Source organism: Carassius gibelio, chromosome A16, assembly GCF_023724105.1.
Source record: "Carassius gibelio isolate Cgi1373 ecotype wild population from Czech Republic chromosome A16, carGib1.2-hapl.c, whole genome shotgun sequence".
Classification (NCBI taxonomy): domain Eukaryota; kingdom Metazoa; phylum Chordata; class Actinopteri; order Cypriniformes; family Cyprinidae; genus Carassius; species Carassius gibelio.
Genome location: NC_068386.1, coordinates 13,232,854 through 13,255,970, shown reverse-complemented (window position 1 = coordinate 13,255,970; position 23,117 = coordinate 13,232,854). Strand labels below are relative to the sequence as shown.

General features: G+C 39.2%; 1 protein-coding gene across 1 annotated transcript in view; it reads left to right on the top strand.

Moving 5' to 3' along the window:
• Nucleotides 1–22,656, top strand: part of LOC128030680 (protein Jumonji-like) — a 29,722-nt gene extending 7,066 nt beyond the window's left edge. Inside the window, exons 2-18 of the mRNA XM_052618498.1 lie at nucleotides 1,591–1,714; nucleotides 3,417–3,558; nucleotides 4,590–4,756; nucleotides 8,110–8,286; nucleotides 11,058–11,221; nucleotides 15,909–16,878; nucleotides 17,287–17,765; nucleotides 17,845–17,937; nucleotides 18,034–18,152; nucleotides 18,891–18,961; nucleotides 19,121–19,235; nucleotides 19,320–19,425; nucleotides 19,615–19,797; nucleotides 19,950–20,074; nucleotides 20,370–20,547; nucleotides 20,661–20,768; nucleotides 20,925–22,656. Of these exons, the coding sequence (XP_052474458.1) occupies nucleotides 1,591–1,714; nucleotides 3,417–3,558; nucleotides 4,590–4,756; nucleotides 8,110–8,286; nucleotides 11,058–11,221; nucleotides 15,909–16,878; nucleotides 17,287–17,765; nucleotides 17,845–17,937; nucleotides 18,034–18,152; nucleotides 18,891–18,961; nucleotides 19,121–19,235; nucleotides 19,320–19,425; nucleotides 19,615–19,797; nucleotides 19,950–20,074; nucleotides 20,370–20,547; nucleotides 20,661–20,768; nucleotides 20,925–21,080 (3,477 nt within the window). The 3' untranslated portion in view covers nucleotides 21,081–22,656. The remainder of the gene's footprint in view (nucleotides 1–1,590; nucleotides 1,715–3,416; nucleotides 3,559–4,589; nucleotides 4,757–8,109; nucleotides 8,287–11,057; nucleotides 11,222–15,908; nucleotides 16,879–17,286; nucleotides 17,766–17,844; nucleotides 17,938–18,033; nucleotides 18,153–18,890; nucleotides 18,962–19,120; nucleotides 19,236–19,319; nucleotides 19,426–19,614; nucleotides 19,798–19,949; nucleotides 20,075–20,369; nucleotides 20,548–20,660; nucleotides 20,769–20,924) is intronic.
• The last annotated feature ends 461 nt before the right edge of the window (nucleotides 22,657–23,117 follow it).

Here is a 23,117-nt window from a genome sequence, read left to right as displayed (position 1 = left end):
GACAGTATACCATACATACATTTTCAATGGAGGGTCAAAAAGCTCTCGGACTAAATCTAAAATATCTTAAACTGTGTTCTGAAGATACAGGTTTGGAACGAAATGAGGGTGAGTCATTAATGACATCATTTTCATTTTTGGGTGAACTAACCCTTTAAAGTGGTTTAAGTACAGATGAGATTTTGGGGGTTTTATCAGAGAAGCATTTCCTTTTCTTACTGGCATTATTGATTGGGGCTTCCACTTTCTAGTGGCTCTTTTTGTGGGACCCTGCTTTTATGATCTTATAAATGATACAGCTTGGCTGTTGCTCGTGAGATGTCATATGGTTTTGAGTTCACACTTTCACATTACCACCACAATAGACCTGTGGAAGAGCGTTTCCATGGTGAGTTCCCTAGAGAATGCCACTTTCTTCGTGTGCCGTGGGGAGGCCCTGAGCTGGGGTCAAGCACTTCACACCGTACTAATCATCTCAAGTGTTTCACGTAGCTGTCACTGGGTGCGTGTTGGGTGGATGGGTGGTGGGTTGGGGCTGTTATTGCTCTCAGAATCAGTTTGCTAAAATAAGGTGCATTTGTAGTGATAACAATAAAGCACTAATGTAAAATATCAGATCTGGCCTCATGAAAGTGCCAAATGCAGTGGAAGATATGACATTCCTCTCATGCTGAAGAGCTGCATGCTTTCACAGGGCTGACTCACTTCGGTGCAACTTTAGTGCAGGAAACTGGTTGAATGTGAGCAGTTCACATATTTGGAGATTCTTGGCATTAAAACCTCCTGAACCATTGCATACTCTCAGAAAAAGGTATAAAGCTGTCACTGGGTACCCTAAGGCACAAAATCTAAAAATGTACTTCCACTATCCACCAAATGCACTACTATATCTGTATCATATAGAGGTAAATAAAGCGCAGTGATGTATTTTAGAATGAAAAGATATTATTTTTCCTGAAAGTGCCTTGTTTCCCTTGTAACTAGCCTTTTGGTGGGTGATTTAGTGACAGTTCAACACTAGAGGAGGACATGAACTTGTTTGTTACCTCATTTCTGGTGATTTATTGTGATTGGCTAAGGCAATGGCCTGTTATACTAAAGAGATTGAACAGTTTATAAGAGATCACATTACTGAATGAAGGACATGTTTTGAGGCTTTAAGAGAAATGTGAAAAACAGTGAAGTCATTCAGCTACCTAGTTTGAAAGATGTCTTACTACATCACATTAGCTAATCCGTGGGGAACAAATGTTATACTAACACTGAGAGCATTTGTTGTGATTGCTTTTGGAGCATTCAGTATTAAAAGGCTTTCTGACACGTCCTGGGATGGAGGAACTGCAGCCAACTGCACTATTTATAGCACAGCCTTCTGCTTGTATAGCTGTGGTTTCACAATACAAGAATATTTGTTTTCCTTGTCCACTCTCAGTGTTTGTCATTTCATTGATTTGACTGTTTTTTGACTAATTAACCCAAAACTGTTTATTCAGAGAGCAATTTTTTTCTTGTGAGATGACTTTAGGTCACATCTTAATTTTTAGAGCTCCAAAATAAGCTTTATTTATTTTTTATTTATTTTTTTGGCAGGATGATAACGATGGGATCCCATGGTCGGAAGAGAGAGTGGTCCGCCGGGTGCTCTACCTCTCACTTAAAGAGTTCAAGACATCTCAGAAGAGCAAAGTGGAGAATGGCACTGGAATAGTTAATGGTGAGTATGCATCTTTTCTAGAGCAGTGCTTTCAGTGATCTCGATTACAGATGGCTACTGACCTTTAGAACAGCTGCAGCACAGATCTCACCTCTGTGACCCTCAACATCTGAACATTCTGAAGCCCTTTAGGGAATGATATGCTGAGAATAATATCACAACTTAAAGGCAGTACTAGAATGAGTTTTTAAGACGTCACTATATGGCACTGAGACTGAGCTCATGAATATTAATTAACTTCATGCTGACATTGCCAAGTAATCTTTCGAGGCATGTTAGCTAATTAATATTGATGTCAAGTCTTCACCTTGGTCATATTCATGAAATCATAACCTGTTCTATGTGCAATAACAGTGGTTCATTCTTTTTGATCAATGCACAGGCACAAATGTCCATATTACATAATTTACTTGATGTATTCGCCCTTCTATCTACTAAAATGTTCTGAAATGTGCAGTCAGATTTCGAAGGTACATTGGTATTTGAAGAATTCTTTTAGCTTAGACACTGAGATCATTAGGTAGCTGTGACCCTCAGGGAGGCACATGGCGCTGTGGGACTTTTCTTGAGTCCATCAGCATCTCAGTGGTCCATTAGAAGTATTCTTCTTCTTCCATGATTGCTCTGAAAATGTGTGAGCAAAGTAAATTATGCCCTGAATAATACCCTCTCAGTATGGGTTTCATGTGCTGGGGCTGTGAAGCGCTCTCAACTGCTCTCAAATCACTGCACTCTAATGGGGTGAACTCAGTGACCTGCCTCCCTGTGTATGGTGCAGTGCATCATCTCAGAGAATGTCAAGGGCATGAACTGAACACCTCACGAGCTCTCCGCTTTATATGCATTCTGTAACTATCACTTAAGAATTCCTTTGGAATCACTTTGTAATCAAAAGCACTGCATTGCTATCATTGCATTCAGAGATTCTTTGAAATTCTCTGTAATTATGAGGCAACAGGCAGAATTCCAAAAATTCTAAAAGCTGCATTCTGATTCAAAGGTTTCTGCTGAAGTTCACTTCACATGATAGAATCTGTTTTGAATGCCCTGAAACATCATCAAATGCAAACATACTTGTGTAAATAAATAATTAAAGTATTAAAGTAATTAATCTCTCTCTATGTATGCACAGTATCGGTTGTTTATAATATAAAAGATGTAGTCAATAATTTTATATTACTAATTATTTTATGTTATGAATGTTATATTATTTATATTACAAATTGCAATTTTTAACATGAAATTAAACGTAAATTGATTAATGTAAAATATATTTTGTGTTACCCATGGACATGATCGTTAAATCATAAGGGTCACAAATCTTTTACATATTACAGAATTGATTTATTAAAGTTAAAGAAGAGGATAGACAATATTTTTTTTTTTTTTTTTTTGTAATATGCTAAATGGTTATTTTTGGCGACTTTACATGACTGAAACCTTAGATAAATGTAACAGGACACTATAGCCATTGTGGTTTTCCCTACTTCCTGTCAGTTCATTCTGAGTGTGCTCTTGTGTTTGTTCACTCCAGTGCTTAGACGGAATGATTTGAACAATACTGTGGGTGCTACACCCCTTTGTTTTAAATTTATCATAGCAATGTAAAAAAAAAAAAAAATTGGTTTGAGCAAAACATTTTCTTCTCTATTTATGTGTATATGGTTGTTGCTTAAACTTGAACCACACCTTCTCTTCCCAGGCTCCTTTGTAAATGGCCATTTGAATGGTTCGGGAGCTAAAGCTGGGCTGTTCGCCGGAAGCTGTAAGTCAGACCGGACACATGCAGTTCAGAGCAAAGACTGCAGCCATGAGTACTCAACAGAGGGACCTGTCAGGAAGAGGTGAGTTTACTAAAACTATTCTGTGAGAGATTTCCTGCACAGTATACTGTGAGTGGAACTATAGTATAAACAACTGCTCAATCACTTTAATTGCCAAAAAGATACAGTATCAGGTTACATCCTAGGCTAGTCCATACTGTTTACCAGTGAAATATCAAATTAAGGAAGTCTTGTTTTTTTAAGCTTGGGGGACACATCCAAGCATCAAATCACAACATACTGTGATGTTGGCCAATTAAAAAATGACTTACATAGTCAGATGTTTTGCTGAGCTTTTATATATCAGACCAAACTGCTTCCCTCTGCAGGTCTTCTGTACGGTTAACATCTCTTTTCCTACCAAAGGATGTTTCTGTCTTTTTTCCTTACATGGATTCCAAAAATCTGGTTATAAACGGATAGTTCCTGTCCTTGATTCTGATTGGTTGAGCCGTGTTCGAAGCTGGTGTAAATTACACTATTAACATACACCTTTGTTTACTTCTGTGTGTTGCTCAGCAACCACTTTGTTGGAACCGCAACTGTTTCTGAGGAACTACATTGTTTGGTGGAAGAATACTGTTTTTATTTATATCATTACGCTTTATTTGCTCTGTTTTATTCTGTGAAACCTTATATAGAATACCCGTTTTATAAAAGCAATAAGCCCTGTGAAGCCATGGTTTACAGTGAATTTATAACCGCTAAGGGGCGTTGTTAGGCACGATGCGAAGCCACTTCTTGGGGCTTAGTGCTTTATTTGTGAACAAATTTTTGCCTCAATGAAACACGCGCCATCAAATAAAAGAAACAGAAAAATACTTACTTGAAAAATCTGTCATAATTTATTCTCATTTTACTCAGAAACCCACATGATTTTCTTCAGTATAACATAAAAGGGGAAAGGAAAGGAGTCCGTGTAAATACTTAGAAAAGTATGACTAGTAAAAGCTTTCAAAATGGCTTGATGAATAAATGAAGGATGGAAAGATGTCTAAATAATGACAGAATTTTCATTTCTAGGAGAACTAATTCCCTGTTTCTCATACCAGGCCAAGACTTCAGGCTCAGAGGAAGTTTGCTCAGTCTCATCCCTGTTCTCCCAGTGCCACCCCGCTGAAAATGCTGGAGGCCGTGCCCCCGAGCCCAGCCATGCTCAACCACCTCACAAGACGCAAACCCAAAACTGAAGACTTCCTTACCTTCCTCTGCCTAAGAGGTGGGTCTGCTCGGTGTCTGTTTTCATTTTCTCGTTCTATCAACACTCAGAATGTTTACTGGCTCCATAATTCTCCACCTCTGGGCAGCACACATTCCCCTCTCACATGGGATTCACGGTTATTGCTGGCAAACTTTTAGGTGCTGCTGTTATTTATTTTGTGTCTTGGCTGATCTCACAGTGTACATTTTCAGTTCCAGTAAGCAGGTCAAAGGTGACAATGGCAATGAAAAGCTCGCGACGATGAGGATAAGATTTCTTCTTATTCATTGGAGTTATTGAAGTTTATGAGGAGAATTAATTGTAAATAAATTTTAGATTCTTCTCTAAACATGAAAGTTACTTATGTTTTCTTTTTAAATATGAAATTGAATTGAGTGGACAAAAATATCTGTAGTGTGTGGATCCAAACTTCTGTGAAGCAAGCAGAATATTTCAAGTCAGTTCGCTTTAGTTGGGTTGTATATGGATGTTGTAAATATTATGAGAGAGAGCATCAGTGAATATGTTTACATGTACAACAAAACATAAATAAATGTGATAAATTGAAATTTTAAAATGTCAAAATTTAAAAATTTAATTCCAAATGTAAACGGCTTACCAGTGTTGTTTTTGTTAACTAAAATTAATTAATTAAAATAAAGCTAAAATAAAATTACAATTATGAATAAAAAAAGATTAAAAACTTAAATGAAAATGTTTTAATGAAGTAACTAACTGAAGTAAAATAATTTTGAAGTACTAAAAGTGCTAAAATTAATAATAAAAATAAATGAAAACTAAATAGAAATAAAATAGAAATAAAAATGACAAAAGCACATAAAATAGCTATAACTAAAATGATAATAAAACTGAAAATATACCAATTTAAGCTAATCCTAAATATTAATGAACACTAAAATAATATATAATTAATACTATCGGTTGAGAAATTAAAGCATAAACAGATAAACTCACATGGCGTGCACAATAAGTTACCAGAACTTTGAACAATTAAAACATTAACATACACCAGATAAAAGAATGAAGCTTAGATTTGTGCATGTAAATACAGTAACAACAAGGTCTGGATTGGTGGTGGCTATACATTCAGCTGCAGTCCTTCATCATATTTTCTTCTCCACTTTTCTGGCAGAACAAACATAGAGGACACTAATTGAGTTAACGTCATACTTTCTCTTATTCGCTCTCCCTTCCCACTCACTCACATTTCCCATATTACTTTGAAATGGTTAACTTTCTCCATGTCTCTTCTTTCTCACACACGGTTGTGTAAAGACAGGGAACAGAGTGGATTTGCCATGGACTCTTGGCTGAGTTAAAGTGGGTTAATGGATATTGGAACATAAAGATTGTAAATGAGAACATCTCTCCCAGTCTCCATTCCTTCCCTTCATCATATCAAAGCTCTTTTCATTATTGGGTTAGAACTTAAAGTGAATGTAAATGTGAGAGAGGCATTATGGATTAGTTTATGGGTTTTAAAAAAATAACCTGAGCTTGTAGTGTCACATAAGTCAAGGCTGATTTAATGAAGATAAGCCAGAATTCAGATACACTGCTCGCTCATGAGCGAGCAAACACAACTTTGGTGAGCATAAAAGATTTATTTCTCAAACATTAAAAAAATCTTAACCTCAAACATTTGAAATGTAGTAATTATTATATACTGTATATACTAATACTGTTTTATATATTATACATGTGGTTTGGGTGCCATCATTCAATATCCAATAATGCATATGCATTTTAGTTCTGCTGTTTTATCCTCTCTCTCCCTCTCTCTCTCTCTCTCTCTCTTTCTATCTCTTTCTCTTTCTCTCTCACTCTTGTTCTCCATCGGCCCGTAAGGGACAGTTGTAAAAACAGATTCAGATTCATGCACAAAAATCCTCCAGCAAAGGCATGCTTTGCTTCAAGGAAGAATTCAAAATCAGAGGACCGCATGAGTCGTGATGCTTCTACTCTTTCCAGAAATAATAGGACAGTGGGAGTAAACGCAGACCTCTTCCCTGCAGATAGTGAAATTATGCATATCATGTTCATTAATGAGAGAGAGAGTTGAATTCATCACAGCACACAATCGGCTGTATTACTGCAGATGTAAATCACATTCATTAATATTTGTCCTGAAATGGCTCTTCCAAACCTCTGGCATTATCAGAAAGGAATCGAAGAATCATTCAGTTGCCTCTTGGACAATAGCCAATAGCTCAAAGCCCCCACAAGCCCTTATTAAAGCCCTTGATGATAGAGGACAGGCATAAAGAGATTGCTGAGTAATCTAGGAGCCCAGAGATCCTTTCTTTCACCATTCAGCTGGGCTCTCATTTCACCTGGAGATTATAGCTTGCTGTCCATAATAGGGTTTCACATAGTTCATTTCTATTGATCTCAAATAATGGCAGATATGACAAGGTTGCAATATAAATGTAACTCTCTGTTGGTTATTGTGGTTGGAGAAGTGGACTGATTCAAAAGCATTCGGGGCACTTCTCGTCTCTATTGCTGTCTCAGTAGTCTGTCATGTTCCCCACCCCCTCCTCAGGCACATATACACTCTCTCACGCATGCATACACAATCACATGCTACAGCACATGCAAGCACCACGGACCCAGTGACTCGGCTGCAGATAAATGGCTGTTGAGGGAATGTGGAATAAAGCTTGTGAACAGGCTTCCCATTGTGAGCACTGAACCCTTCAGTGAGGATCAGTAGCTGGACTGGACCACTCTGCTGTCACAGTGCTGGGACAGGGAAGTTAAACAGGATATGGAGCTTTGCACAGTAAATGCCCAGAGTTTATCTTCTAGTTATAGTGCTCTCAGAGAAAATGACACAGAACACCTTAAATCTGTCTGATTAATCAAATGTTTCTTTTAACTTACCATCATGTTGTTTCAAACATATATGACTTTTATATTATAAATGTAAAATTAAATGTGTGCATTTAGCAGCGACTTACAGTGCATTCAGGCTATCAATTTTTACCTATCATGTGTTCCCGGGGAATCGAACCCCCAACCTAGTGCTTGATAGCGCAACACTCTAACAGTTGAGCTACAGGAACACTATATATATATTATATCGTATTATATTATGTCATATCACTGACCTCATACTTGAAGTGTATGAATGGTGGTGTAGGACAATTTTTTTTTATTTATTATTAATTTACAATTTTCATTCTTGGTGATCTCTTTAAGGGTATTCAGGTTTCTTACAGAGCAAGATATGTGAAGACTGGAACTATGTTCATCTCAGCTGGTTCTCATTACTACTGTTCTGTTCTCTCTGTCTCTCTGCATGACACGCCCTCATTTGGTCTTTACCCTCTTTCTCATTGGTTCAGGCTCAGCTGCGTTGCCCAGCAACATGACATACTTTGGTAGTGCTAAAGATGATGAAGATTTAGATGAGGAAGAGGATGAGGAAGAGGAAGAAGACAGTGCCAGCAATGCCACTTCTTCCTGCCAGTCCACTCCACGGAGGAGCAAAGGACCCAACAAATGCATCGCCAATGGTCATGGTACGTACACTGCTCAGACACACTGAATAACTACAAACACACACACTTATTCTCATAAACTTTATCTTGCTTTGCGTTTTATAATCCTTTTTACTTAAAATAGCAGCGATTTACAATCCATTTTACTGTGTAGCGTTCAGTTTATTATTGCACTGCCAGTAGCAGACAGGTTGGACATTAGGTTTCATTTGGGGACCCCAATGAGGTGTGTTATGGTTCTGCCTCTTTCCACACCATACAGTTAATGAGTCGTGACTATACAGCCCTCACTGTCAGATCGACTACATTAGCTCTATACCATCCATATAATACAAGGTGCTCAATTTCTGAGTATGCACACACGCAAAAAAGCAAAGCCTTTACAATATATAATATAATATAATATAATATAATATAATATAATATAATATTCAAAGATTTGAGGTCAGTAAGACTTTTTTTAAAAAAAAATAATGCTTTAAGCAAGAATGCATTCAAATTGATCAAAAGTGACAGTAAAGACATTTTTTATATTAAAAAAGATTAACATTTTAAATAATTGCTGTTATTTTGAGGTTTCTTTTCATCAGAGTATCCTAAAAAAATGTATCGCAGTTTCTACAAAAATATTAAGCAGCACAACTGTTTTCAATACTGATAATAAGAATTGTTTCTTGATCATCAGCATAATTAATCAGAGTAGTAGAATGATCATGTGACTGAAGACTGGAGTAATTGCTGCTGAAAATTCAGGTTTGCAATTAAAGGAATAAATTACATTTTAAATTAAATTAAAATGGAAAACAACATATTTTAATTGATGATATCTCACAGTTTTTACTTGATTTTTTTTATCAAATATGTTGCTGAGTGTAAGAGTCTTCTTAAAAGAAAAAATTAAAAATATCTTATTGACCCCAAACATTTAAATGTTAGTGTATTTATTTATTAATTTATACGTACATATTTTATATGTGTTAAAATATACATTGTTTCATATGCTATATATACATATTTTCATGATATGTGCTATATTTATGTGTACTAATAATTATTTTCACATGAATTTTCATATCCCTGCTTATTATTAAAGGGGGGGGGGGGGTCATGAACTAAGAAATCAATATTCCCTTAATCTTTTGCATATAAGAGATCATTGTACTATAAAAAAAAATTTTTTTCATTAGTCTAAAAACAGCTGATATTGAAGCCAATCTGCCAAAACGACAGGTTGTGGAATGTGCCACTTTATTACATAATAGTGTCGGTATAAACACCGCCTCCGCAGAAGAAGATCAGCGCCTGCTTCTACATCACTGCCTGTTTAGCCCCGCCCACAGATTCACGCATGTAGTGTAAATAATGAGAGAAACAAACAAACAAACGCAGGCCTTCACTGAAACCATACAATAAAGACACTGTTTGGTGTCGCGTCAGTAAGTTTTTTCACTTCGGTTCACAGCGGATTCTAAATTTAGCCATTAAGCTCAACGTCGCTCCATCTCTGTCTTTTGAGATCTTGCCCATTTCTTACTGTCTCTGGGTTTGTAACCGGACCCTAAAGCCCACTCAGCAAAATCTGCAGTGTAATCTGACACCTCAGTAACCCAATACTGCTTCACATACTCAACACATGTCTGAGGAGCTCTAAACAAACATCACCTCGCTGGGGCTTTGAGGTCAGATCGGACCTCGAGGATAAACACAGTGATTGTGTCCAAAACTGGGAACGGCTTTCAGGGTTTTTACATTTATGTTATTCTTCTCAAATGCGCCCCATGCTGATAAGATAATTGAACACTGACCAAGAGTTTTTAGTGGAAGTTCTCCTGCTCTAAATTCAGTCTCTGTGTGTTGTGTCTGCATCGTGTTGAACGGAAACTGTGTGCTACTTATCGAAGATGGGAGTCATGTTGAGCATACATAGTTTATAACGAAACCAGAGCCAATTCTCCTAACATACTGATGAGACCACACACTAAATATGACACTTTTATGTGCAACATTGGCTGAGCTCCAAACTGTTAATGATAAGTTGGTCCCTCTAGAAGCTTTCATTTTACTAAAGTGACCCAAAGAGCATTTCAGTAGTTGTTTAGTGTTTTACTGCGTACATGGTTCAGTTCACCATCTATTTAGCTAATATAGGCCCAAAACTTTGAAAAAATTGCTTGTTTTGTCCATGTAGAATGCGGGTGGCTCTCAAGAAGAATGAAGATGAAGAATGAAGATGAAGAATGAAGATCTCATGCAATATTATGTTGTTCTTACATTCAAAAGAAAGAGATTTGTCTTTAGCTGTTTGGAAAAAGTGAGCACTTTAGTGGCATTCAGTCATTTGTGTTACTGCATATTAATGTTCATCTGAGACATGTTAGCAGCTATGCTGTTACAATATTTGAGATTTAAAATCCCATAAATTCTGGTGTGTTAGACGAGGCCTGTATGCAGACTGTGTTAACTGCTTGGCAGTCTTTTATAAGAGCAATTTACAAGTCAAGTGCGCAGAATGTGCAAAGCAAGACTCAAACCTGGGTCTCTTTCCACCACAATATTACATCATCTGGTTTAGGTCACCTGGGAGGGAAACCATCTGGTTAAGTCAGTCAATTTAGTGCGTATAACCATCAGGCATTGTGCACCCTTGTGCGTTGTAATACAGACAAATAAACCCCCATCAAAATAAACACATAAATTCTTTTGCTTTTAGTAATTAAATACGCCGATATTCAACAAAATGTTCTGAAAGACTTCTTAACATCATATATGTTGTATGCTCTCTCCTCTGCCAGTATTTAATGGACATAAACAAACTGCTGAGGAAAACGAGAGCAGTTTAAGGGCCAGAGGGAGAGACGGGGTCCATGGGAAGGAGAAGAACACTGTAGCATCAGCTAGGACCTCCACTACACACAACCTAAGACCCAACAGGGCTGTACAAGAACAAAAACAACAGGTACGACTGGATTTCTGTTTCGTTTTGCATTGTTCAGACATTTTTCTGTATTGTTTTCCTATGACCTCGCCTTCATTTTCTTGTGATCTCAACATAACAATAATAGTTCTCTCCCAATCCTGAGCAAATTTTTACAAGGGGAAAATAAGTATTCCATCCATCAAGCATTATTCGGACATCCCAGTCCCACGAGCTGCCTAGAAGCGAAACTGACCACAAGTTTGCATCCCTTTAGTGTTTACAACAATAAAATTGTAGCTTTCTTCCCAAGTGTAGGACACTGATATGGAAGTGATCTGTCACTGACAGACATATATATAGCTGTCTCAGCTTAAAGGTGCAGTAGGGAACTTTTGTAAAAAAATATTTTTTACATATATATTAAACCCAGACATGGGGACTTGTGACTTGGTGACTTGGACTCGAGTCGACTCGAGTCGCTATTTTTAGGACTTGAGACTTGACTCGGACTTGGAAGTTAAAGACTCGGGACTTGACTTGACTTGAGACACGATGACTTGAATGACTTGAGTGTTAATCACATCATGTTTTCAGTTTGAATATAAAATATATAAATTATTTTTTTAAATAAAGTTGATTACTCAGCTGGAGCGCAGGCTGAGAATAGCGTCGTGACTGGATCAGGACACTATCATCAGTCATGCCCTCTCTACCTTACACACACCACGCCCACTTAAATCAGATATCACATCACATCAACATGTCAGCCTGAGAGGTACCGAGGGTCATCGCTTTTGTCTTCAATAGTTCGCGCCTAAAAACGCGTGGAAAACGCTAGTCGCGCCGCTTTCTCCTTCTTTCCAAAGCGCTCGGGCAGAAGTGCTCCTGGGGCGTCTGTCGTTGCTAAGCATCCATGACACACTCTCTCTCAATGAACACGCGGAAATTTCAGCGAAGGATAAATGGATTTGCAGCACTAAAAATCGCTCGCAGTAGCTCTGCTACTAAATTCGTTTCAAAATGGCAATCCATATACAGCTATGAACAGCTGTTCCTTCATCTTAGCTGAGCTTTCAACGTTGATACGGGAAAGGATGAAGCTGATTGGTTAGTTATTGTCACATGACCCGCAGTGCGCTTGCGGCATTCTGAAAAGTTTAGATGTTTTTAACTCGATGCGGTGCGACGCGCGCGCGTTGCTTCCATTATGAGACGTGATGTGAACGGCCCCTAATGATCCGCTAGCAGGCCGTCAAAAAAACGCATTCCAGGGGCGGCGCTAGGGCTGGGCTAAGGAGGCATAAGCCCCGAATATTTTGTTACATTTTCTTTCTCATAGAGCAAAACAATTAATCAGAAAAACTAATGTAGCTGCCGCGATTACCCAATCATGAGAAGTGCATATATATATATATATATATATACAGTACAGAATATAAATATTTTAAGTTGTTTCATACGTTTTTGTTATGTACAGTAGGCTACAGACCAAAAGTTTGGACACACCTCATTCAAAGAGTTTTCTTTATTTTCATGAATATGAAAATTGTCGAGTCACACTGAAGGCATCAAGGGCTATTTGAGCAAGAAGGAGAGTGATGGGGTGCTGCTCCAGATGACCTGGCCTCCACAGTCACTGGACCTGAACCCAATCGAGATGGTTTAGGGGTGAGCTGGACCACAGACAGAAGGCATAAGGGCCAACAAGTGCTAAGCATCTCTCGGGGAACTCCTTCAAGACTGTTGGAAGACCATTTCAGGTGACTACCTCTTGAAGCTCATCAAGAGAATGCCAAGAGTGTGCAAAGCAGTAATCAAAGCAAAAATTGGCTACTTTGAAGAACCAAGAATATTACATATTTTTGGTTGTTTCACACTTTTGTGTTATGTATATAATTCCATATATAATTCCACATGTGTTAATTCATAGTTTTGAAGCCTTCAGTGTGAATCTACAATTTTCATAGTCATGAAAATAAAGAAAACTCTTTGAATGAGAAGGTGTGTCCAAACTTTTGGTCTGTACTGTACATAACAAAAAAAGTATGAAACAACTGAAAATACGTCATATTTATATTCTATACTGAGAGAGAGAGAGTTTGTGTGTGTGTGTGTGTGTGAGAGAGAGAGAGAGAGAGAGAGAGAGAGAGAGTGTGTGTGTGTGTTTGTGAAAGAGAGAGAGGAGAAATGTAACAGTTTAATGTTGTATGTAAACTGTGTTTGAGAGAGAGAGAGAGAGAGAGGTGTTCAGAGAGGAGTCTGTTGGATGTTTAGCTGTTATTTGTTTTATGGACTCCATGTTGAAAATGTAAAACATTTCAAACACTATTGGCAGAAGTGAAAAATAAATAATTTTAAGAAGTTACAATTTTGTTTGATTCCATTATGTATTTTACTGAACATGAGTATTTACAATGCAAATCCAAATTATTTTAATTTACTGACAGTTACTTATATCTTGTCTTTTAACTTTATTAAGATCAGATTCTGCAGGTAAAATAACAATATTAAGGTGACTTGACTCGGACTTGACTTGACATAGCTTGTGACTTGACTTGACTTGACTTGCCCAAGAAAAAAATACTTGGGACTTACTTGAGACTTGAAGGTTAAGACTTGAGACTTACTTGAGACTTGCACATGTGTGACTTGGTCCCATCTCTGATTAAACCTGTCATTATGTCCTGACAGTAGAATATGAGACAGATAATCTGTGAAAAAAATCAAGCTCCTCTGGCTCCTCCTAGTGTCCTATTGCCATTTGCAGTTACAGACCGCTCCCGGTAAGAAATCAACCAATCAGAGCTGCGGTCCGTAACTTTGTTTGTGTTCAAAATGTAGAAAAATGTATATAATAAGTGAGTACACCATGAATCCATTTTCCAAACCGTGTTTTTAGCCTGTCCTGAATCACTAGAGTGCACCTATAATAAGTGTTTATATTCGGACTATTTTAGATTGCTTCGGGGGTACCGCGGCGGAGTAACCCAGTACCTTTGTGATTCTTCATAGACATAAACAGAGAAAAGTAGTTCCGGCTATGATGTTCTTCCGCAAGACGCAAGCAGTTCTGTTTATGAACCGCTAGAGCATCAAAAGTTCCCTACCGCAGCTTTAAGTGAGTCCCTGATGAACATAAAATTAAATTTGCTCATCCATAATGCAGTAGGATGTATATTGGGTTTAGAAATGGCTTTTGTTACCTCCAGACCAACCAAAAACAAAACAAAAAACAAACGATAAAATCTGTGGTGACGACAAAAAACAGGAAAGAATTTACAAATGAAAAAAGCATTATTTCACAGGGAATCAGATGTATAAATGCTGAAAATGAAATTACTTTCAGAAAGATTTTTGAATTATTTATACTCCCAGGCCCTATGCATAGGCAGTCCTGAAGGGCCCCCATGCCCCCCCCCCCCCATTAAAATATCCAGGTAAAATAAAATATATTCCAGACTTTTCAAGGGCCCTCTCTTCTTTTGGGGCCCTAATAATCAGTGCTGGTTTTACCCCCAGTCTGACGCCCCTGTTTATACTGTAAGAGCTACAAAGCCAGCTTACTGCAAGATATTTTATAACAGACTGTCCTATTACAGTAAGATTTATTTTTATATGCTGATATTTGTTGCTGTTATACACCTCAATATATGTTTAGCTGCTCTGAATAACCTTTACTATCAATGAATGATGAATAATTGAAAAGCAAAACATTTTCCACTTTCATGAAATACTGTGTGCCATCTCTACATAAAGCATTATCTATTAGAACAATCTTTTCTAATACAGTATCATTTGCCTCTGCATACTCTTTGCTAATTCAGTCAGCCCAGTACAGTAGGATAACAGAGACTAAATAGGATCCATATATGTTGGTCCTGCTTTTTCTGCCAGAGCGTGCTATGGGCTGGAAGAGTAGCATACGTTTAGCTTTACCCTATCCGTACTATCCTGCAGCAGGTCTATAGCAACACATGATGTCATCTCTCCTCCACCCAACCCCCCTCTCTCTCCACACACAGTCAAATCCAGTGGGGTGTGCAAGTACCACGTACTGGGTCCAGTTTTTTGTAAACATGAACTGCCTCCATGTGGGGGATTATTTCTTGATCTGTTGTAGTTTCGGTCAAGAACTTTGGTTTTTGAGTCAAATTAATCGTCTCCCATCCCCCATCAATGCAAATGGAACAATCATAGTACATGGCCCAGGTCACGTGCAAGAGCTCCCTGAAAAAAAGAAGGAACGGCTCCACTGAGCCCCCTAGTGGAAGAATATGGTCTCTTTGAGAGTGAATAATTGGAGGTCAATGTTATGCATTCAGTTTGAGGAAGTTGTGTTTGCTTCTTCTTGACATCACCACACCCAGTCCTTGCCTTTAAACCACATGTCATCCGTAAAAGTAAAGCAAACACTGCAGAACTGCAGTGTTTACTGTGGCACAGATTATTGCAGCCGGATCATAGTTTTTAATTCCTGAGCAATGCGTATACTGATAAAATCGAAAAGAATTTGGATTTTTCAGATAAAAAGCTTGTGATTTAAGTTGCTTTAGATAAGTGTATAGTATAAACATATGATGATGTATGTTATAGCTTGTTATATGTGTTTTAAACTTGATTAAAAAGATTGAAGTGACAGCAGCTTGAATGTTGTGTTTACTATATATTCAGTTTTCGAGTGTAAATAAATGAAATAACAAATCAAATCATTTTTGTCATCCCTCAGCCCTCCAAAGTGAATGGAACATCGGGAGCATCCGCTGTCAGTTCTAGGAAGACGAGAGACCTCCGCACTCCACCGACCAAAGCTGTGAAATACCCCAAGGGCCACGTGACTTACACCAAAGCCAGACTGCTCAAAGAGGCCAAGCTCAGCCTGAGCACACGCACCCACACACACCCTCAGCACTCCAACTCAGGAAAAGCCCAAATCAGCCACGCCAAGATGCAAAAACAGGTGCTATCACCAGCAACCCCTGGGAGGCTGTGTGGGACGGACACTTTCCCACACAGACGAAATGGACTGAGACCGTCAAAGAGGCGGTTGGATTTAGCCGGGGTTAGTCTGACCGGAGCAGAGGTCGAGGTTAAGAGGCTCAAAGTACAAGTGGTTCCCTTGGAGAGGCAGAGTAGGAAAGCAGCTCAGGAGACGCCGGTGAGACCCCAGGTGGCAGGATCGCAACGGCCCAAACGGACCTCAGCGGGGAAGCTCATGTTCACCAAACAGATGCACTGTAAAGCCAAGAACAGCCCCACTACCTCAACACGAGACATTTTAAAACCAGCCAACTCCCCCCAAATATCAGAGATCCCCAAAACAAGCAATTCACTAAAACAAGGCAATCCTTCTAATACCACTGAGCCCCTCATCCAAGCGGGGCCTAAAGAGCGAGGCCGGCGCAACACGGAGGCCATGGATGTTCCTGTTTTCTATCCCAGCACACGCGAGTTCCATGACCCACTGATTTATATGGAGTTTATGCGGGGGCAAGCGGAGGCGTATGGGTTGTACCGGGTTGTTCCACCAGCGGATTGGCGTCCCGAGTGTAAGCTTAAAGAGGAGATGCGCTTTGTCTCGTACGTGCAGCATGTGCACAAGCTGGGTAGACGCTGGGGCCCGAATGTACAGCAACTGGCCTGCATCAGGAGACACCTGCAGACACAAGGCATTAATATGGAAGAGCCTCCACTTATAGGTAAAAAGTGCTGAACAGAAAAACAGTGTTTTGAGGGCATAATTAACAGTCAGAGACAGTGCTGGCGAGTAAATAAAAGTCAGTTATAGCAAAATATTCTTCAAAATAATCACTATTTTTTTATTTTAATTGTTGTATTTTATTTTTTACTCTTATTTATCTTTATACGTTTTATAAACAAAATATTGTTTATATATAATATTACATTCATTTTACAAATGTTTACCTTGCTATGAAACTACGTTGTCACTAGCTTGACTGCAGTGCTTTAGATTGTAAAGCAGAAGCTACAGTTTCAAAGAAGCTTTCTTTATACTGGTCATAGGTCCAACATATTTTATATTCATACCCATTACATCATTTTCAGCAACGCAGTTATTTATTTGCATTCTTTTTGCATCCTTTTAGGTGGCTGTGAACTGGACCTGGCCAGATTCTTCCAGATCCTCAATGAAATGGGGGGAATGCAGCAGGTGACAGACCTGAAGTCGTGGGGCCGTCTCGCCGATCTGCTGGGCATCCCGCGCTCGGCTCAAGATCGGCTGGCCAAGCTCCAGGAGGCATACTGCCAATATCTGCTCTCCTACGACTCCCTGTCCCCAGCCCAAAGGGCCCAGCTGGAGAAGGAAGTGCTGGCAGAGAAAGAAGCCCTGGAGAAAAGAAGTGGGCCTCTAGAGGGCCAGGGAGACATATCCCAGCATGCCGCTCTGCTGCTTCCACGCTCTGAGCCCAAAAATGGGCTTGTGAATGGAGCGTTGCACCGAAGTGGAGCACGTGAGCACCTCAGAGAGCTGGACCCCACGGCAAAGACCACCCGGCAGAGAAGACTAGGGAAGAGAGGGGAGGAAGAAGGGGTGATAAATGACCATCACAAGTGCATTTACAGGGTATTTTTGTTCGATTGTTTGGAATTACATTTATGAACATGGTATTTTTGAAGCATCATTGTTTGTCCATCTTTCACAGGGAAAGTCGTTCTCTCTGACGACGTTCTTCAGGGCAGCCAGGAATACTATGAACATGTGCTTCAGCAAAGAGCCAGACACTGCTGAAGTTGAGGTACATCTTCATGTTGACAAGCTGTTTTCATCATGTGCAGAAATAAGTGATGTTGTTTTTAATCATGTTCACTGTCATGTCTTTTCACTTTTACAGAGGGAGTACTGGAGATTGGTTGAGGAAAAGGAATGCCATGTTGCTGTGCACTGTGGGAGGGTTGATACAAAGACTCATGGGAGTGGATTTCCTGTGGGCAAATCTGAGCCATTTTCAAAGTAAGGGTTTTAAAGGGATAGTTCACCCAAAAATGGGCCATTGAAAATTCTGTCATAATTTACCCTCCTTCCATTTGTTCCAATCCTGTATGAGTTTCTTTCTTCTGCTGAACACAAAAAAAAAGGTATTTTGATGAATGTTGGTAACCGAACTGTTGATGGTAGCCATTGACTGCCATCAAATCCAGTAATTTTAATAGGATTCATGATATGAAATTTTGTGTGAGGGTGAAAGATTTCCACACACAGATTTCCCAACGGGTTGAAGTTGGTCACTCAGATTCACCACGTTGACCAACAAGAAGCTGCTTGCTTTGACAATGACGTCTGCGTGAGCTTTGCGTTATACATCGCTACACTGTTGACAACAGACAATGGATCTTTTTTTGCCTGTGCAATTTCTCAAATATGAATGCATTATTGTAATAAGTGTTTTTAAATATTAACTTGGTGTAAAAACACAGGAAATAAGCAGGCACGATTAACTATCCGATATTGGCTGATATTCTACATCCCTAGTTGTATATGTACAAATAAACATCATTTACATTTTTATTGACATTTATAAACTCTGTTATAAATATAATACCAATCAATACTATAACTGAAATGCAAAAATGCTTTAATAGTATATGCGACCTTATTGTACAGTGTTACTTGTAGAAGACAGGGTTTTATTTAACCCTGTTTTTGCGCATTATTTTTAGTCGGTAACTTTGATTTCTTTTCGCTCTCAAGGCATGGATGGAATCTTACTGTCCTGTCTAATAACTCAGGATCCATCTTACGTCATCTTGGTGCTGTGCCAGGTAATGGTTTTGGAAAACGAAACTTTTATGCATACAATAAAACACTTTAATGATCAAGAGCTCAATCAGAATCCCATGCTAGATGATTAGGAATGATGTGTATATTTGTGCACCGATCTGTGCAGCTCTAAGCGTTCATCTGTTTGTGTTTGTATGAAGGAGTGACCATCCCCTGGCTGAACATAGGCATGGTCTTTTCTACCTCATGCTGGTGTCGGGACCAGAACAGCCTTCCGTATATCGATTACCTACACACTGGTGCTGACTGCATTTGGTAAGAGTTTAAAGAGACTGTTAGCTGCGATAAACTGAACCCGAATGGCATGTCCCCTAATAAATGTGTCTCTCTCATCCTCAGGTACTGTATTCCAGCTGAAGAGAAATCAAAACTTGACAAAGTTGTACACACACTGCTACAGGCTAATGGCACTCCAGGGCTAGAGATGCTGGAGAGGAACATAATGGTGAGTTAGGAACAGGTTTCTCTAAAATGGATAGTTCATTTTGTCATTAGTTACTCACCTCACATCAAATCTCTTTCTTCTGTGGAAAAACTCTTTTTGTCCATATAATAACGGTAAAAAAGGCCCAAAACAACACTGGACCCCATTGAAGGAGAATGTGGTTTTTATGTGATGTTATCCTCATGACAGATTTCTCCAGAGGTGCTCCATCGAAAAGGGGTGAAAGTGTACCGGACTGTGCAACAGAGTGGTCAGTTCATGGTATGTTTCCCAGGGACCTTTGTGTCTAAGGTGTGTTGTGGCTACAGTGTCTCGGAGACAGTGCACTTCGCCAGCCCCCAGTGGATGAAAATGGGCTACGAGGCAGCTAAGGTGAGAGACTCGACGCGGGGACAGACAAAGCCAGCAGGAACTGCGCTTGGTTTAACTCAAATAGAGCTGTATTTTTGTGATTGGGGCTTTGCCTGTTTCCTGTGGGAGTATGGCGCTTTCACGCGTGCGTGTGTGTCGTGTTTGTCTTGCAGGACCTTAAACAGCGTCGTATAGAGGAGCCTTTCTCCACAGAGAAACTGCTCTACCAGATCACAACATGTGAGCGGGACAACAAGCAGCTCATGAACGCAGTCTCCAGTCTAATCAAAGATCTCAGGTCTGTGCTGAGGCTGGTTTGGACTCGTTTATTGAGTTTCATGGCCAGAAACTCACCCAAACTCAGGGGTTTTGCCAATTGCATGTTGATTGAGGTTATTTGAAGTGAGGATATTATAGAGGAAGGGGATATGGAGCAGCAGATTCATTATATCATTTACATGTCTGCATTTAACCAGTGCTTTTATCTAAAGCGACTTACGAAAGAGTAACAAAAGCAATTTGTCAAGTAGCCAACCATATTGGTAATATACCAAATGAATGTTGGGTCAAATTCCTGTTCCGTGGGTTTTCAGGGATGCGGAGATTCGCCAGCGCAGGGATCTGTTCGAGGCCGGGCTCCGTCTGTCTGCGCGCTACGGCACACACTGCGAGTCTCAAGCGGACACGAAGAAGCAGCAGCGCTCGAGATTCACAGAAGACACGGCTGACAGACGCTGCCAAGTGTGTCAGCATCTGTGTTACCTCTCCATGGTAAATTTACTATAACACCCATCACTTCAACTGCGATTTCCCCAGGCTAATTGGCCTAGCTATGCTATAATATATTAGCATATGCTGTACTCTCCCGGTCTCTTCTTCGACAGGTTGTTCACGAGAGTGACAATGTGGTTTTCTGTCTGGAATGTGCTTTCCGATACATCCAGAAGCGCAGGTCCCCTCGTGGCCTCAAGATGATGTTTCGTTACACTGAGGTACTTGAACGTCTACAGCAAGTGTATATAAAATACCAGTATATATATATATATATAGTTTGGAATTGCATTATCTGTACACCCTTTACTTTTTTTTTGACAAATGTAAGAAACAGAATCATAAAAACTTTAAGCATCCCACCCTATTTTGCGCAGGAGCAGATCAACAGTCTGGTAAATCAAGTGTGTGGCAGAGCATTGGAGAACGGTGGAGTGAAGCAGAAAGCCGTTGGCCCCAGCAAGACACCAGCAAAACGAAGCCCCAGAAACAAGAGCAATGCCCTGGTCCCCCTCTCCAGCGGCCGCTCCTAAGCAGACCAGACATTCCTCCAGATCTCCTTTTATATCAGATGTTCCTAATACTTCAATACTCTTTGTACCTAGTGTATAAAATCAATACAAGCTGTTATATTGCACTTTTGTATTACAGATGCGTGTAGTTACTGGCTGGTTAGTCCAATATTGAATGTACGGAGGTTAAATGTTTCATCGCGTTTCACGTCAAATACAAGGGGGCGAATACACAATTATTTGGGGCGCCTGACATAAGGCTATTGGGTCTCATCCAACAAGCACGAAACCTTTTGCACTAGTATTGAGATTGGTTTTTAGATGAGTATTTTCGGGTTGTTTTAGCATTAAATCGAGTATAGATATGCGTATAGATAGTTATAAATATATACTATCATTTGTGTTTAACTGGTGCTGTAGTGACACTTTTCTCCATCACCCTTACCTGGCCTGTTTGTCTCTTGGGCTCACGTTTATTACGTCTTAAAGCTGTCAAGAACTAGAACGAACACGCAAGATCACAGCCCACAATCTATTGTGGCTACTGGCATTCCGGTTCTCCAACGACAAAATAAATATAAATATTGTGGGCTTGACACTTTTCCATGGATTTGACACGTGAAGGAGTCTGGGAACATTTCTGACAGCACCGATTCGAGATTTCCTGGGTGAATTCCCATCTGGAGATCTCGAGGCCTTGTGTTGAGTACACCAGGAACTCCCAACATTTTAAAAGCACATTTCGAGACCTTTCACGAATCTTTGGAGTACAAATAACAAGCTTGATGCTGAGGGCAGTTTGTACGTGTTTGTAAAGTTGCTGTCAATTGTTAAATGCACTTTCCCTTTTATCCCACAAACTTTTGTCCCCTTGACTTTTATATTTGTAATCAGTTACAAGTGGTACTTGAACATACTCAACCTTATTTGCCATTAAAAATAAAATCTTTATATTTTCTTTCATTTTCATAGAATATTATTGCAAAATACTAATATACGAAAAAAGCCCCAACTGTTTATATGCCAGTCAATGTAAAACTGAGCCTTTGAGTTTGGGTCTTTTAGGGGTTTGGATGAGAGTTGAGATGAAGAAAAAGCCTTACTTCTACATTGGTTTCTTCATCAATATAAATTAGATGTTAACAGGGTTGCTACAAACAAAATAAGTGCTGCTTAAATCACTGAGAAGTATGTCATAGTGGTGATCCCTAGTTTTTTTTTAGCATTACTTTTTTTATTCGAAAGGAAAGATCTTTTACCAAAATTGTGCAGGCCTAACTGCCCATTGCACTGACTGTATTAAAGTCCTGTAATCAAACACGGTAGTCGCCCCTTTCCAAATCACTCACTTGTATTTAAGGTTTAAAAAAAAACAAATTTCCAAAATGTGTTTTTTTTACTTTTTATGGCCTTAATGTTTTTTCTTTTGTTATCCTTTTCACCGTTTTATACAGTAATATTCCTGATCCTTGTACTGTTTTATTTATATGCACTTTTACTCAGTCCTCCAGTCCAGAGGAGATCTTTTTGGTCACTTTTCAGGATTGTATATTTTTTTTGTTTTAATAAATAAATCACTTGTCAATCCTTCCACAAATGTACTGGCCTCACGTTTTTTTTCCGATGTTATGGACAAGACCCGGGAAAATGGCCAAAATTGTAATTCCGTATCATTTTGCATTAAACATACTATTGTATGCAAACCTATATACTGTTTACTCCAAGATTAAAAACTAAATAAAATTAAACATTTTAAACGTTAGAAGGGAATTCAGGCATCACAACGACCCGGGGACAAGTGGAACTTTTCACACATCCCTTGTTCTTGAAGTCATTTCTTATTATAACCCATACATTCAGACTTTACTCTTCTTTTTAAACCTTCAGTCTCACCGTCTTCATTTCACTTCAGTTACCGTGATAACTCGGTATTTTTCCCAGAGGTAACAGGGTTTGAGAGCAACAGCTTGTAAATTCTGTGACCACAGATGGTCCAAATGTTTCCAGCTATTTTTCTATCAGAGACTCACTGTGAAATTGTTGGTGGAAGATATATGC